Below are 16,716 nucleotides of genomic sequence, written 5' to 3' on the forward strand. Positions count from 1 at the left end.
ATATGATAAATCAATGAGGTTGGGGTATTGAGCTCGGGTGGGTCGATAGTTGGACCAGCCTTATCAGCCAGAGACGCACAAATGCACCTCACACCCTGCAGAGATTGTTGTGTAGGGTTGCTAGCCAGGGGACTTTATTGTGGGCTATTTAAGAGCTCGTTCACAAAGGCTAAGTGAAGGAAATTGCATATGAGGATGGGTAGCAAAACTCCTGCCAGAGGAAATTTGTATCAAAATTGCAGGCACTTCATTTGGGAATACACACTGACTGCTTTGGACTGTATCTGTCAGTTGTACACACTGTGCGCTTTTCACAACTGGAGAAGGTCTGGAGCAACCGCTGAGCTTTAGTTTTCACACAATTGCTAGTTGCTATTCAGTATGAGCACTCCCCCATAGTCTTTTTAGTATGACAAGCGTTTTTGTTAGTAGTTCATTAGTCTCTCATCCACCACACAAGAACAACATTAAAACTCACAAATTAGTCTGGGTGATGTAAGTTCATGCTGATCTAATACAAAATCTGCCCACACTCATGTGACTAACAGGTGGACCTTTGAGGGGTCTGAATGGTGGGATGAAATAAAGTATTGAGATGTGGGGGTTGTGCACCCTGCGGGGATTGGTAGGACCTCACCCACAAAGACCACACACCAATTAAATAGGAGCCATCGTAAACATATACAACATCTGGCATGAAATGGCAAAGGCCCAGTGCTCAGCCTTAAGGTGAGATGCTGACCGTAAATGACAAGAGAGGAGAAATGTTGAGGGGGTGGGGAACCTTATGTATCCAATGCATGATTTATAAAGATGCTGGCCTTTGCAAAATCAATAATACAGCCATTGGCTGTAAAAAAAAAAAAAAAAATTACCTATTTGTTCTACATACAACTGCTCTGTGATTTCCAGATTTGTAAAATACATTGATCAAAACAATATAAAAATCTTATAATTTATCAATGCTGAATTGGACTTTAACAGTAAGAAATAGTTATTCAGTTACTCTACGTTACTTAAAAAATGTGAGTGCTGGCCCATGCAAAACCACTAACACAATGCTATGGTATTCCTGGGGGTTAAAAGGTTGTTTATTTGTAAGAGTGCTAATGTAGCTTGTACCATGCTGCTATGTGGTTACTAAAGGTAGTAGTTTGTTAGCATGCTATTGTTGTTGTTCAATAATGTTGCAAGGACATTGTTAACCTTTCCACAGAAATCTCTATAATAATCCTCAAACTGGCCCTTTCTGTGTAAGTGTATCGGAATTTTTCCCATGCATTGTATTGTCTGCAAGACAAAAGAGTATGATCTCTTAGAAATGTACATATTTGTCTTTTTTTCCCCAGAACAATACTGTAAACATGCTGCTCTAAAGAACTGTTAATTGGTAAATAGGGTTAGTTGCATGTAATTATGCATAATGTATAGTTATTACGACTTGTAAGGTATAACAAGGAAACACTATAAAATAAAGTGTTACTGTTAACTGAAAATTTCCTCACATATGTATTTGTTTTTACTGAAAATTATACACAAATTTATGGTTTTAAAAATCTATGAATTATAATATAATTGACGGTGAAAAAAGTACTTGATCCCTATACGTGACATTACTTTGCAAACACATTTTATTATTTCAATAGTTTTGTTTCTTATTTTCAGCAGTTATGTCCTGTACAGAAGGCTGTTTTGTGCTACATTAAATGTTATTTATTTTTTGCTTATTTAATTATTGTAGTGCCAAATGTGTTCAGCTGTTTTGTCTTTATATTAGCCTGTGCACAGCAAAAATAAGTCTTTATTAATCGATAATCTGCCCCTGTATTCCAAATTTTGGTAACATGTTATAGAAACAAAGTACTTATAAATAATTTGCAAACTATATATACTGTATATATGTATTTACTACATTGTTAATATATTAATAGCCTATATACAAATAGTGAGTTCTTTATTTTATTGTCACTGTAATTAACACAATTATTATTGTTTAATTCGCTCATATGTAAAGAGAAAGGTTGTGTTTTTTATGCTTTGTTTTTAAGTGAACTGTAAATAGTTCACAGTTTAGATTGGTTCAGAAAAAGGGAAAAAATGTCAATCATTAAGTGATTTAAACTAACATTTATTGAACATGCATTAGTATTAAGTTTCTTGAAATGTTTACAAATACATCAAATAAGGAATAACTGATGGGCCGTTGAAATCTTCAGCGCAGAGTTAATTATTCTGGTTATACTACAGTTTCATACCTCAAAATATTGTTCAGATGATGTATTCCATGACATTTGTCAGGTGTTTGTCCTTAAAACACTCTTGTGTGTAGGTCTTACTTCTTACACATCTAATCCCAAGCCTTCATTGCTAACTGAACTAGAGTAATGACTGCTGAAGATTCAGCTTCATCATTCAAGAATAAATTACAAATTTAAATGTATTTAAATAGAAAACAGTTATTTTAATTTGTAAAAATATTAGGGGGGGGGGGGGTAAAACACTCAGTTTCAGTCAAACTCATGTCAATCTTGAGTACCTATAGAGTAGTATTGCATCCTTCATATCTCCGAAAAGTCTTTCGTTTTGTTATATTTATAAAAGAAAAATAGGCTGTACCGAGTCTTTCCGGAAAAAAAACGAGGGCCTTGAGGCGTATCGAGTGGGTGGAGCTAAAGAATGATGAGCACGCACAAAGCGGTGACGTCCTCAAGCGTGGAGAAGAAAACGCTACCCTAAATAAAGCATAGCTATCAATCTGATTCAACTAATACATATATGATCCAGAATCAGATCCGGAGGCTGAAATAAATTGAACAGGAGAAGCAACAACAGCAGGACGTCCGACTCTGTAGTATGTACTGTATTTAGTGGCCTGTCAACATTTGTGTGGGTTTACTCGTGGTTTATGATGACGTGATTCAGTTTGGACCATTGTATGCGACTAAACCTTAGCAGTAGCAAGCAAAATGGTTTTGCACGTCAGACGAGTGTAACGTTATACATAGGACAACAATGGAGTAACCGTTAGCGCATTTGAATGATGAAGCACGCTTTGTGAGAATGCTAGGTTTATGTTTGGGTGGTTTTACAATAAACAAACTGACACCTATATTGGTCAGCTAAACAAATGTATTTAAACACACACCATAGATCGCATGCTCCATTGATAAATTAACTAACGTTATGCGTGATCGTGTTGTTTACTGATGTTTACTAACGTGACGATAGCCAACAACACAGACATGTGAAGCAGTTTTACTCACCGCCTGCTTCCAAAGCAGGACCGCTCCGTCAAAAATACAATTCTTTGGTAACTGTTGATTTTGTGAAGTCCTGTGACAGCAGTGACCGTGGAGATCCACTTTTGCGACACGACTGAAGTGTGATGTTATGAACCTTCCCATCATTTCTGTGTTCAGATCGGTTCAAATGCAGCGCTGCCTTCCCGGAATGCTGTGCTGAAGCGTTGAAGTCGCTTGACGTCACCCATAGGAATAAAGTGAAGCGCGGCGCGACCATAGGGCGCGTCAGAAGTGTTCACGGATGAGTGGATCTGCCTGACAAGCCAGACCCACATCAAGATGTTTGGTCTGGAAACTCACCATAGACAGGGCTCAATCCGAGCGGCAGGATAAACGGATGTCTTTCAAACTCCCTCTGCACGCGATAGGATAGCGCTACCACCAACCAGAGTAACGAAGGTGAAACAGAGCTTGTTGATAGATTAAACATTCACCGTATCCGGTCGGCTAAACTCTGAATACATCTTCCCTTTTTAAGAATGGCTTCAGTGCCGTTCTTTGTTCTTTTCTCAGAGAAAAGCTTAACTCCAAGTCTTCCAGAATCGCAGTCAAAGCTGATTCGAAAGACCGCCGCCGTTCGCCAGTTTCTGTGTTTACTAGAAGCACGCAAAGGCAACTCGGCCACGTCATTATGGCCCCGCCCGCCGACTCTATACACAATGTGATTGGCCCGTCCAGAGTGAGGGGAATACAGCTCAGAAGGGTATTGAGAGTTCCTAGACGACACTTGCGGGCAGATTAAATTTGCTGCCGCTAGGGTGCGTCTGGATTTCTAGGCTATGGATCTGCACCTTGAGAGCAGTGTTTATGGGCGTGCATTTCCTCTCTCGCTCTAGTCATGCGCGCGCGCGAAGAGCCCGTACAGCCCTGTCGAAGTCAAGCCGACCCATACTCGAAAAAAACTCTCCGAAACTTGTGAGAAACCGGAAAGGAGTATTTTTGACACAGAAATACTCCATCAAACGTCCAACATTAGTTTTTGAAACTTTGTCTATGTTTAGGTTGGGAAAATGAAAATGAATAAAGAACTCGTTGTATGTATATAGCCTTTTACTATATTAACAATGTAGAGACTACAATATAAACTATGAATTAACTACAAACTAGGCATAATAGTTTGCAAATGATTTGGATGTACTGTCCTTTATTACTGTATACTTACTATAAAGTGTTACTATTAAGTGTTAATATAAGGTTTTCGGCTGACAAAAATGTTTGTGAATCCCTAGCTTGGGGAAACAAAAATACATGAATAAGTCAGACATGGTTATAATAGGTTTATTATAGTTAAATTTTAAAAAACTACTAAAAAAGCAACAAAAAAAAAATTACTAAAACACGACTGTTCATCTGGGAAAAAAATGAAAACGTTCGTATTTTTAATGATAGAATATTCAAATTTCCTTGTAATTTACAGTCTATCTGACATAATCACATGTATATCCTGGAACCACAACATAGTAACATAGTCCTCTGTAGTAACACAAGCAAAAAATCTCAAACACATGCTTCAATGCCAGACACATTCCTATACAGGACATAGAAGTATAGCCATACAACAAACAGAGGTCTCAGTGGATTCATGCAGTAGTACTTCAGTAGTCTGTAGGGTAACAGCAGGCAAGTTTAGATTATATAAGATATTCAGCAAAGGGTCACAGCATGGAGCCTGGGATGGCGCTGGATATTCAGTGAAAGACAACGAGACCCAGAACCAGAAAGAGAATGAAAGAAAAATAGAAAGAAAAACAGCATGGGGGTGGAGTAACCACAGAGGATATGTGTGAGCACAACATGGTGTTAAGACACTTCAGATCCTACCACTGTGTGAATAACTGATAAAAGCCTTCACAAGCGACTTGGATGATATTGTGCAAAAGTTTGAAAGGAATGTGAAGCTCACTAATGAACTCAGTGACATTTCATGAGGAGAGAGAGAGAGCTTCCACTGTGAGGTCTTCAACATCTCCTCCTGCTGAGATCTGGGGCTCCATAAGCCATCTGTTGCACCCCTGCTACCTCCAGAAAACAGGAAAAAAAACTTTTCAAAGAGATGAAAGGTTGAAGCTTTTTCTCTATACTTCCTTGACTGGAAAATCTAAGAAGGTTATAACTTTTGAGAGTTGTCTGATATGAGTTGAGTATAGACCACAGACACAGAGAGCATTTTCTTAGTCATTACCAGCTAACTCTAATTGGTTTCTATTCTGGGAAGTATATGTAGGTCTACCTCAGTTAGCATTTGCTTGAGTTTGTGTTTAGGATTGGGTTTGATGTGTAGAAGCAGTTGGCTGGACTCTAAATGACATAAAGGGATGCCCACACCCACAAATTTTCACACCTACCAAATCTGCTGGACCGCAAAGACAAGAGTAGCCATCAAGAAAGGATGGCACTATTGAAGAGCCGCACTGTTATTCTGTCTACTGCCTAGATAGGTAGCTGCCTTCTAAAGCAGCATCCTCACAGAAATGGCACCTCATTACTGATTTGGGAATGCACATAGAGAGCTCAGGCAAAGAAGAGCATTTAGAATATTCCGATCAAATATGATTTCAGACTTGTAAGGTTGCCAGAATAATAATCATACACTGTTTGATAATAGTCCAGAGGAGAACTGGTACCCCGACTGAGTCTGGTTTCTCCCAAGGTTTATTTTTCTCCATCATGCCCTGATGGAGTTTTGGTTGCTTGCCACTATCGCCTTTAGCTTGGCTTGCTCAGTTGGGGACACTAAAATTATGATCCAAGTTATTCAACTAAATATACAAATTAAATTAATTAATTAGGTCTTATTTGATTCTATAAACTATAATACTGATCCGCCAACATTGTCGCTATATGATAAATTAAAATAAGCTGATAACATCACTGTTTTCTCCAGAACGACTGTACAGCCAAATCTAATTTTGTTGCGATATTGTCCTGTTTAACACTGTGATGTTAAATTGATTGATTGATTGAAAGAACATGAGACTTGATTCACATTTGATTTCAAAAGAGTTTGGTGCTAGCATGTTGCCAAACTAATAAATAATGTTTACTCTACTAAGAACCAGATTATTTAGTGCACATTGAGTAAAATAGTATATATATATATATATATATATATATATATATATATATATATATATATATATATATATATATATATATATATATATATATATATATATATATATATATATATATATATATATATATATATATATATATATATATATATATATATATATATATATATATATATATATACACACACACACACTATCACCAGTAGTATATATACTACTGGTGATAGTGTATATATATCCTGGCAAATTTGGCCAGGATACTGGGGTTACAGCACTACTCCTTTTCCAAAGTACATCCCAGGATTTTTTTAATGACCATAGAAAGTCAGGACCTCGTTTTAACATCTCATCTGAAGGATGGTTGAGCTTGAGGCCTGAACAATTTCTCCTTCTGATAAGACAATAACATATTTTTTTAACATAGTTTTTAACAAACCTGTTGGAACTGTAGGAATGAACCAATTATGGAATTTGATAATATGTATTTACAATCATAATACCCGATGTGCTGCAGAGACCACAACTTTCTGAGTATGCCCTTAGAAAAGGGCACAAATTAAATTTAGAAAGTTCATATAATTTGAGTCCATTTGATTCCTTAAAACATGCAAATATGTTTTCTTTACACAATATATATTTTATTTTCTAAAATATTTATACATAAACACAGCTGAGATGCTAAGATGCACCGTGTGGTGATTGTTTTACTATTGATTAGGTTACTGATTCGATTTTATTTGCTATTAAAATATTGTAAGTTGTTAATTCTATGACCCTGGATGATTTAAAAGTGACCTTTATCGGCCTGTACATGGCAGCATTAGAATCATTAGTAATTATTAGTAAGGTTACAGGGGCTGATATTTTACCAAACCCAACATTTTATTAAAAAAAACAAAAAAACAAAGCCAGTTTATAATAAAACCAATAATATCCCTTTTAAAAAGGATGTCATAAGAACAATTTCATACTTCATACAGGAAAAGAGTATTGCATTATCACATAATTTATAAATAACACAATAATAAATCACACAGATATTGTGCTTCAGGCACATTATGTGATAAGAAGGGAAAAAAAGAAGAAAAAAACACGCACAAACACAAGAGCTTAGCTTTGTAAATTGCATCCTTCCAATCTTCAACTGAGAATCTGAGATAAAGTTGACCGAAACATTAACATTTTGCATGCAGCCTCCAAAAATGTCAAATATCAAACAAAAGAATGCTTCAAAAGCGGGAAATAAACTCATCTACACAAATGAGAGCTGCCATCTCTTAACAAACAGTTTCAGCAATTTCACACCTCACATTATTCGTTTTGGCAGCTCTAAAAGTGTCAAGGACACAAAACACGTAACAACAGGCTAAGTGTTAAAATTGCCATAAGGAGAATCCATCTGGTGCCAAGAGAGCTCAGGAAAAGATCCTGTCTCCAATGTGACTGCTTACAACACATGTGGTGCTTCATCAAATATCACTTTTGTTTCACAGTATCACAACTGGCTCCCTGCAGTGCATCCCGTTATCTTTTAGCTAAGCATCCTGGCAGAATGTTCCTCATCCTCACAGCAGGGAAAACTCCTTCATCCTGTCCCAAAAACAGACAGATGCACAAGCACACACACTCTCCAGCAGGACTGCAGTCTTTATTGGCACGTTGTGAGCCGTGAAGACAACAAAAAGAAGGCAATGTGGAGAACCATGCCATATGATCAACCATAAAACTAGCCTACATGGAAACATCTCTGTTGAATCAAAGTAGCTTCTGTATGAGATAAGTGGGAGAGTGTCTCATTTGTTAAGCAATAGACCAGCTGTCTCCAGTGTCCAACAAAGACTGATTCCCAGTTAGCCAGCAGGACATTGTGGCTGCAGAACAAATCACACAAAGGTCTTTATTGATCTGCTTTGGGGTCTCTTAATTGCTGAAGCGATTTGAAGTGTTTTAGGGATGGCCTACATTAGGAGCATCTGTTCTTTCTTAACAATCACAGCAGCTAATATCAGCAGAAGGACATTATATAATGGAATTGATGACTTCTTTGACTTTCAGTCAGCACAGTACAGTCGATGTATTGATTTCTAATGGCATTACATGATCAATATATGTATCATCTTTTAAAACATTTATTCTTTAGAAGTGTGGCTCTGTAAGTAGAGCACACATTTGGAACACAATTACCAAGCAATATCAAAGCCATTTAAGTTGAAAAAATACCAAATATCGGCACCAAGGGAATGACCACGAACAAACAAGAACATCACTCTTTTCAGCACCATTTCTAAGCTGTGCAGATCTTTAAGTACGACTATACAGTGCACATGAAATTCCAGCATTTATTGATGCCAGAAAACAATGCATCTAAAACAATGACCAGGAGTCATAGAATCAAGTTTTTCACCACATTGTAAAAAAAATAATAATAATATTGGGTTACATTTACAGTAAAAAATCCACCTCAGATTGTAAAACATAGGATAAAAACTGGCCGCTGTGGATGCCAGGTTGATGTTACAATATTACACGTCAATATTACTATAATTGTATAGTTATTTTTTACATTATCTGCTAAATTTTTGTTACTATATTAGACTGACCAAAGGTCATTAGCCACAGATGGATCAAGTTTGTGTATAATGATGTGTGCAGAAAGAGTAGAGCCTTTTTTGGAGTCTAATTAAAATTCATATGTAATTGCATGCTTTCAAACTCAGCTGCCCACTCAAATCAAGTCACACAATTATGAACATAAAGATATGATCAAGCTTGAGCATGCACTACATTCACAGGTGCGTGCAGACAGACGCATTCTCTTACATATTCCATTAATCATCTTTATAAAATAATAAAGTCTATGCCTACACGGACCGATGGAAAATAAAATTGTACGCAAATACAGTGCTCAATTGAAAATACACTTTTGTTCTTATAAATCACCGAAGCAGCCTATATTAATAAGATACGACGATTGTAAACTGCAGGGTGTATCCTGATTAGTAAAACGTGGAAATCGTAATGGTTAGTTTTAAAACAAAACTGCTATCCAGTCTTTCTGACAAACACCACTTTGTGATTTAAAAATAATACAATCGAAAAGAACAAAAACATACAGAAAAGGAGAATAATAAGAATATAAAAGATGTAAAAGTTGTTGTCTTTTTTTTTTTTTTTTTTTGCTCTAATTGATAAATGAAACCTTCGAGCAAATTGCCATAACCTAAATGTTTCCATCAAAAGATTTGCGCAAACAAAACGATATAACATTCTTTAAAGCATGAGTATAAGAGCAGGACTCGTAGCTACTCTTACCGTGTATTAATCCGTTGAATGGGAGCCGAGTGAAAAAGCAGGTTATAGATGAACTGTCTCGGGCTCTGATTGTCGAGCGCGCTCCCCGACGCGCGCTGCTGTGAAGGCTGATGTCAGTGATGATGAGAGAAAATTCACCGAACAAGTTCACAACACATTTATCCCTCAGGAAAAACGACGAAAATCGAGCAGAATTTCTCACAAACACTCTTCCCCGCATATATCTTCACAAATAGACTATAACACGGGAGTCATTTCATTTATATAGCGTCGTGTGTGTGTGTGTGTGTGTGTGTGTGTGTGTGTGTGTGTGTGTGTTTACTTGTTTTAAAACTTTGTCTAACTTTAAAATGTAGCCTATGTCTGGGAGAAAATTATGTTTATAATTTATTTAAATATAATTTATTAAATTATAATTTAGCAGATATCAGCAACTTTGGAATAAAAAAAAATTGGGAGTCAGCAGACAAACAGATTTTTTTTTTTTTGCATGCCTCTGGTATTAACCCATGTTACACCAGTATATGTGAAAATAACTCGAGTCTTTTGTTGTTCAAAACTCAAAATATCACAAGGCATTAAGCTAATAATAAGCAAAGAATGGGAATTATATGCCCAAGGACCCTCTGTCTAACTCTGCATTATCAGCAGATTTAGCCACAAGAAATACCCTGTCCAGTACTAAACACAGTACTAAACAACAGCTTCATCAAAGACTGCAGCTGCATCTCAGTGATGGTGCTCTCTCTGTTAAAAAAAATCGAAAAGGCTTACATATCAAAAGGGTTGGGGGTTTGGATCTCCTAAACCATCACCAATGTGCAGCATCCACCTGGATGATGCAACGGCAGCCATATTGGACCAGAATGCCAACCACACACCAGCTTATGTGGAGAGAAGACAGAGTGATGAAGCCAATCAGTATATGGGGACGATTGAGGCCCCCGATAGACAGAGGCCAATGGGCAAATTTTTAGCTTTAGTGGTCTACAGGGTGAGCTATTCATGATTTTCTTCACCTTCACTAAAACCCCTGTTCCAGCAACAACAAAAAAAACCACCAATACGCTTCACCACAGGTATGGATTTATTTTGCTTATGTGCTGTTTTGTTTATGTACAAAACAAATATATTTGTATATATATTCTTGCCTAAAAATGTTTAATCTTGGCCTCATCAGACCATACAATTTTTTTTTGCATGCTTTTGCAAAGTTTAGCTGGTCTTAAAGGATTTTTGTTGTTATTTTATCTTCAGAAAAGGCTTGTGTTTTGCCACACCTATCTCAGACAGATAGAGATATGTTGCTATAGGCCCTATTGATATCATCAATTTTGAAGGGATGCACAGTTATTGATATATCAGTGTTGTGTCATACTTATTCCACTTGTGTATGTCTGTCTTCACTGTGTTGCATAGTATAACTAATGTTTTGGGATTTATTTTTTTGTAGCCCTCTTGATTGATACCTTTCAACAGTGAGATCCTGTCAACACTTTATAAGAAAAACCCTACAAGAACAGCTGCAATTTAATTAAAGTAACTTCAGGTGAAGAAAGGTGTGTACTATTTCACATGAGCTTCATTGGTTAATACAACCACAAAGCCAACTATATAGGTGTGTGCACATTTTAAGCGTTTATATTTTACCCTTTTTGTCGGAAATGTGTTTTTTTTTTTAAACACAAAAAGCAGCTCGTTTTAATAGGGGTATCTATACTTTTTTATCATGTACACTCTGTGTGTGTGTGTACTTTTATAAACACCAACCAGGCATAGCATTATGACCACTGAGAGGTGAAGTAAATAAGACTGATTATCTCTTCATCACGTCACATGTTAGTGGGTGGGATATATTAGCCAACAAGTGAACATTTTGTCCTCAAAGTTGATGTGTTAGAAGCAGGAAAAATGGGCAAGTGTATGGAATTTAGTGAGTTTGACAAGGGCCATATTGTGATGGCTAGACGAGTCAGAGCATCCCCAAGACTGCAGCTCTTGTGAGGTGTTCCTGGTCTGCAGTGTTCAGTATCTATCAAAAGTGATCCAAGTAGGGAACAGTGGTGAACTGGCAACAGGGTCAAAGGAGGCCAAGGCTCAATGATGCATGTGGCCTGCATGGTCTGATCAATCTGATGAGCTACTGTAACTCAAATTGTTCAAGAAGTTAATGCTGGTTCTGGTAGAAAGGTGTCAGAATACACAGTGCATTGCAGTTTGCGGTGTATGGGACTGCGTAGCCGCAGACCAGTCAGGGTGGCAAAGCTGACCATGTCCACCACTGAAAGCACCAACAGTGGGCATGTGATAATCAGAACTGGACCACAGAGCAATCAAAGAAGGTGGCCTGGTCTAATGAATCACATCTCCTTTTACATCAAGGGAATAGGTGTGTGTGCGTCGCTTACCTGGGGAACACATGGCACCAGGATGCACTATAGAAAGAAGGCAAGCCGGCAGAGGCAGTGTGATGATTTGGGCAAAGTTCTGCTAGGAAACCTTGAGTCCTGCCATCCAAATAGATGTTACTTTGACACGTACCACCTAACTAAGCATTGTTGCAGACCATGTACACCCTTTTATGGAAACTGTTCTCCCTGGTGGCTGTGGCCTCTTTCAGCAGGATAATGCGTCCTGCCACAAAGCAAAAATGGTTCAGGAATGGTTTTAGGAGCACAACAATGAGATTTAAGGAGTTGACTTGGCCTCCAAATTCCACAGATCTCAATCCAATCGAGCATCTGTGGGATGCACTGAACAAACAAGTCCGATCCATGGAGGCTCTTCCTCGCAACTTACCGGACTTAAAGGATATGCTTCTAAAATCTTGGTGCCACATACCACAGCACGCTTTCAAGGGTCTAGTGGAGTCCATGCCTTGAAAGGTCAGGGCTGTTTTGGGAGCAAAAGGGGGACCAACACAATATTAGGAAGGTGGTAATATATAATGTTATGTCAGATCAGTGTATATAGTCAAGCCAAAATGTATTCAGACACCTTCAAAATGTTTTCACATTATCACAGTTTATTCACTATAGTTTAGAAAATATAGTACTAAAATATGACAAGAACTCAGTTAAACTGTCAGAACAAATTAATTTTTATAATGTCAGATAACTTTAATAGAAAGCTATACAATGGCTTACAATAAACCAATCAGCTGTTAAATTAAAGTAAACACCAATTTAGGTCAACCAATCACCAATCAATGCTTAATTTCGTTCAGTCTGTGGTGTAAAAGGTTGCATTAGCAATTATAAAAAAATGCCGTGGTCAGGTCAGTGTCTGAATAATTTTGTCCCAATTTTTATTTGTATAATATGTCACTTTACTTTATTTTGCCATCTCCACTTAAAAAAAAGCTAGTTTCCTGCACCCACTAGTAAAAAAGTATATCTGATGTCTAAATATTTTTTTGGCATATGTATACTGAGGGCAAGTGGCATAGAAGCAACATCATGACAAAGAGAGCTTCTCAGTGGTCCATTGTATGCCCCTATTCAGCCATGATTAGTTTATTTATTAAATGTGTCTGTAGAATGGTAACCAAGAAAAAATTCAATATTACTAGACTGGTCATGTGATTCATGAAGCAGTCCAGGGCTGCGTTTTCCAAAAGCATTGTGAGCCAAGTTGATCGTAGAGACAATTGGTGGCAATGGTACTGATGGTATGATACTTTTGGGAAACACAGACCAGGTCAAGAAGTATAGATTATGCTGATTAGCTGGGTACAGCAAGCCCCTGGTGGTAGATATTGTAATTACACCATTGCGACACATAAAAGCATATTTTTCTACTTGCAGACATACAAAAATATTTGTAGCTTCAGATGAGATATTTAATTATAGTTTGGATATTTCACCAGTGCTCTAACTTTAAAAGCAACGTTTTCTTTTTAGTTGATGTTACCCATTTTCAATCCTTCCAATCACCTCATATAGACTTCAACAGATATAAACCTGCTTAACCTTTTCTCTCTCACAGAATATAAAAATGCATCACATTTAAAGTAAAATCTGTTGTAAACACATTCATGTGTTTCCATTTCATGTTGATAGTAAAAATCTATAACTTTGGTGACTGGTCAATACTAAAGAGGACCACTTTTTATTTTTGCAAATACAAATTCAGAAATTAAGGAGATCCAAGCTGAGTGAAGATAGTGTAAAATATATTTGACATAGAATTACAAGTGATTGTCAAGTGAGTATAAGTTTCTGATATCTCGAGAATGTATCAAGATATGCAAATAAACAGTACATTTTATGTACAAGTTTACGTTATATTTACACTTGCTTTTACAAAATTTCACAAAAAAGTTAATGCATTAGTAAAGCAAGTTAGCCTTTGGCCTGATGATAAATGAGGACTGTACAAACAGCTTTAGTCTGTGAGAGATCCTTGTTTTCACAATGTCCGTGATAAGCATATTTTAAAGCTCCTGAACGTGTCGCATTCTAGACCATCAGTCCAAAACATTTAGTCAGAATGATGGCATACACATTGCACTTGAAATACACTATAGCTTGACAATTTGTGTTCGATTCATGACACATTTAGATTTTTTTGGGCCACAAAAATAATGCATACAAAAATAAGATTAATTATACATTGGGTGAACCAACCAATCAATCAGAAAAAGAAAACAAAACAATGGATGTGCTTACTCCATAACATATCCCTGAAATAATGTGCTTTAGCGCCCAAAAACAAATGATTGTGTAATAGATTATCTAAGATACAATGAATAGATTTTTCTCTTATGCATACACACAAACTCTGTCTGTCTCTCCTATCGAGAAAGAGCTGCGATAGTGAGGCAATGCTGTGCTGTAGAACCCTGAAATGTTTTTTATATTACAAAGTTTTCCACAGACGGTAGAAAGCGAGAGTTGCATCAGATTTGAGGATAAATGCAGTGCAATATAATGTGCAATGTATGAAGCAGGCACTGCAGACTGTATTGTTCTGGAACTGTTTTTAAAAACAAAAACAAAAACAAAAAAAGGGAGGGGAGGGGGGGGGGGGGGGGGGGGTAGAGAGAGATGATCCTAAAAGTCTTCCAAACTAGCATTTGCCTTTATCAAGAAAGGCATTTGTATTTGTATAGGGCTAATTACAATACAACACTGACACCTAGTGTTAATGCAGGCACAACTCATTAAAAAATATATATTCATATTTGAGTTATCACCATTTTATCTATCACAATCAGGCAATGGCCAAAAATAATAATAATTTGAATCCATAAATTGTTACTATATTTTCAAAAAACCAAGCATACCATTTTGTGCTGAAAGCTTTTGTTATTAACTTCAGTTGGGTCGGGCCACTGCTAATGTATTAAAATATTACAAAATCATTGTCGCACAAAATGTTGTCATGGGAACAGTGGTGCTAGCCATTAAAAGACAATGTCAGCTGGATGACAATTCAGTATGGCAGTAACAAAAGCAGTGACTGAAATAATTAGAAACATACCAGTTCTATTTGAAACCAGATTGCTTGTCAAAAAGAGGAATTGTGTTTAAAAAAAAAAGATTGGGATTCTTTGTGATTTTTATAAATGTGTCAAAAAAATAAAGATACATTTTTAATGAACAGAGGTTCACACATTTAAACATCCAGCAGGATTAAGGCTGATTCAACTGATCATAAATGTTAAATTTGAATTTGCAATCCATGCTGAATCCAATGGAGAAACCTTCAGCAACAGAATCAGGTCTGAGAACAATAAAATTCAATCTCATCAGAAGAAAATTCCCCTACAGCTGTCATCCAATTCTTATGAGGGAGGCTACAGCAAACATGCGCATTCAATTTCAGAGCAGGGACATATGACCACACCTTTATTATTGATTTTTTTTTTTTTTTTTTTAAGGAAAGCAAAAGCAAAAAAAAAAAAAAACTCGAATACAATCATTATGTCAATCTCAGAAAGAAGCACAGAGGACCAAGTAGTGCTCTTCCTGTCTGGAGCTAGCCATTTTCCCTCTAAAAACCTCTTAATTTCCATAATGTTGCCCTTGAAATTTAGAAGGGACCTCATACTTGAAGACTACACTGAAGATCTTGCCTCCAAGACGCTCGGCCAGCCAGGAGTTCTTTATGACGGCTAGTTTAAGGCTCTCGCAGCTGAGCATGGCATAGTAGTTTGTGTGGATGGCCCGACCCATACCTTCGATGATCACCAAATCTGTGCCACGCTCTCTGACGACTGTGGCCAGGACTTTGTCTAGGCGACTGAGGAATGACAAATAAAGGGAGAGGAAATGGTTAAGCAGAGGGAGCTCAGTTAACAACTGAAAACAAATAGGCCTATGGGGGAAAACATATTATACCTCAGGTCTAAACACGGAGAACTAGAACCACTCTGCACCAAAGCAAGTCTGTCCTCTTTGACTGCAGCCCTGAAAAGGGGAAAATGGAAACATGGTCAATCTGATGTTACGGGTGTAACGGCTCACAATAGCCCCATTTACACTGCATGGTTCAAGTGACCCAATTCTGATTTTTTTCCTCTCATGTGGCCCAGATCGGATATGACGTGAACTTGTAAGCAGTAAAAAAAGCATGAATTCCGATATCCTCAGATCGGATTCAGTCCTCACTCATGTGGTAATAAATCTGATATGATTCGGATGCGTCCATTGCGTGCCATTTAAGCGGTCAAATCGGATATTCCCCAGTAAATGAGAGATGTACGTCATTGAAAAAAGGACGGAGGCGAACGACGTCAACTCAGGTGGACACAAACTGCGATCCAGTGTTGCCGAGTCTGCGGTTTTCATGCGGAATTGGTCTACTTTAACACAGTTTTGAGTTGCAATTGGGCGGGTTTTGTTGTGAAAACCTGGCAACCCCGTCAAGGGCTCTCCTCTTTTTCTCTGCCTTAAGAGAGAATGTTTTGCCGACCTTTAAAGATGTGTGGAACTGTGCAGACAGCAAAACATTGTGCAATCATTTTGTCTGCGTCCATTGCATATCGCGCTGTTTTACTTCCTTTCACCGGTTAAGAACGTCTT

At 37.3% G+C, this 16,716-nt stretch overlaps 2 protein-coding genes across 8 annotated transcripts in view; both read right to left on the minus strand.

Moving 5' to 3' along the window:
- Positions 1-9,882, minus strand: part of draxina (dorsal inhibitory axon guidance protein a) — a 51,197-nt gene extending 41,315 nt beyond the window's left edge. For 2 of the 4 annotated variants that reach the window (XM_067431138.1, XM_067431137.1), the window contains exons 1-2: positions 9,689-9,882; positions 5,206-5,317 (exon numbers count right to left, since the gene is read on the minus strand). In XM_067431138.1, the coding sequence (XP_067287239.1) occupies positions 5,206-5,268 (63 nt within the window). In that variant the 5' untranslated portion in view covers positions 5,269-5,317; positions 9,689-9,882. The remainder of the gene's footprint in view (positions 1-5,205; positions 5,318-9,688) is intronic. The other 2 variants (XM_067431140.1, XM_067431139.1) reach the window with 1 other exon arrangement.
- Positions 9,883-13,845: 3,963 nt separating this feature from the next.
- The window catches only part of pank4 (pantothenate kinase 4 (inactive)), a 35,634-nt gene continuing 32,763 nt past the window's right edge, over positions 13,846-16,716 (minus strand). For all 4 annotated transcript variants that reach the window (XM_067432032.1, XM_067432031.1, XM_067432029.1 and 1 more), the window contains exons 18-19: positions 16,033-16,101; positions 13,846-15,934 (exon numbers count right to left, since the gene is read on the minus strand). In XM_067432032.1, the coding sequence (XP_067288133.1) occupies positions 15,697-15,934; positions 16,033-16,101 (307 nt within the window). In that variant the 3' untranslated portion in view covers positions 13,846-15,696. The remainder of the gene's footprint in view (positions 15,935-16,032; positions 16,102-16,716) is intronic.

This window comes from Pseudorasbora parva, chromosome 22 (genome assembly GCF_024679245.1).
Source record: "Pseudorasbora parva isolate DD20220531a chromosome 22, ASM2467924v1, whole genome shotgun sequence".
Classification (NCBI taxonomy): domain Eukaryota; kingdom Metazoa; phylum Chordata; class Actinopteri; order Cypriniformes; family Gobionidae; genus Pseudorasbora; species Pseudorasbora parva.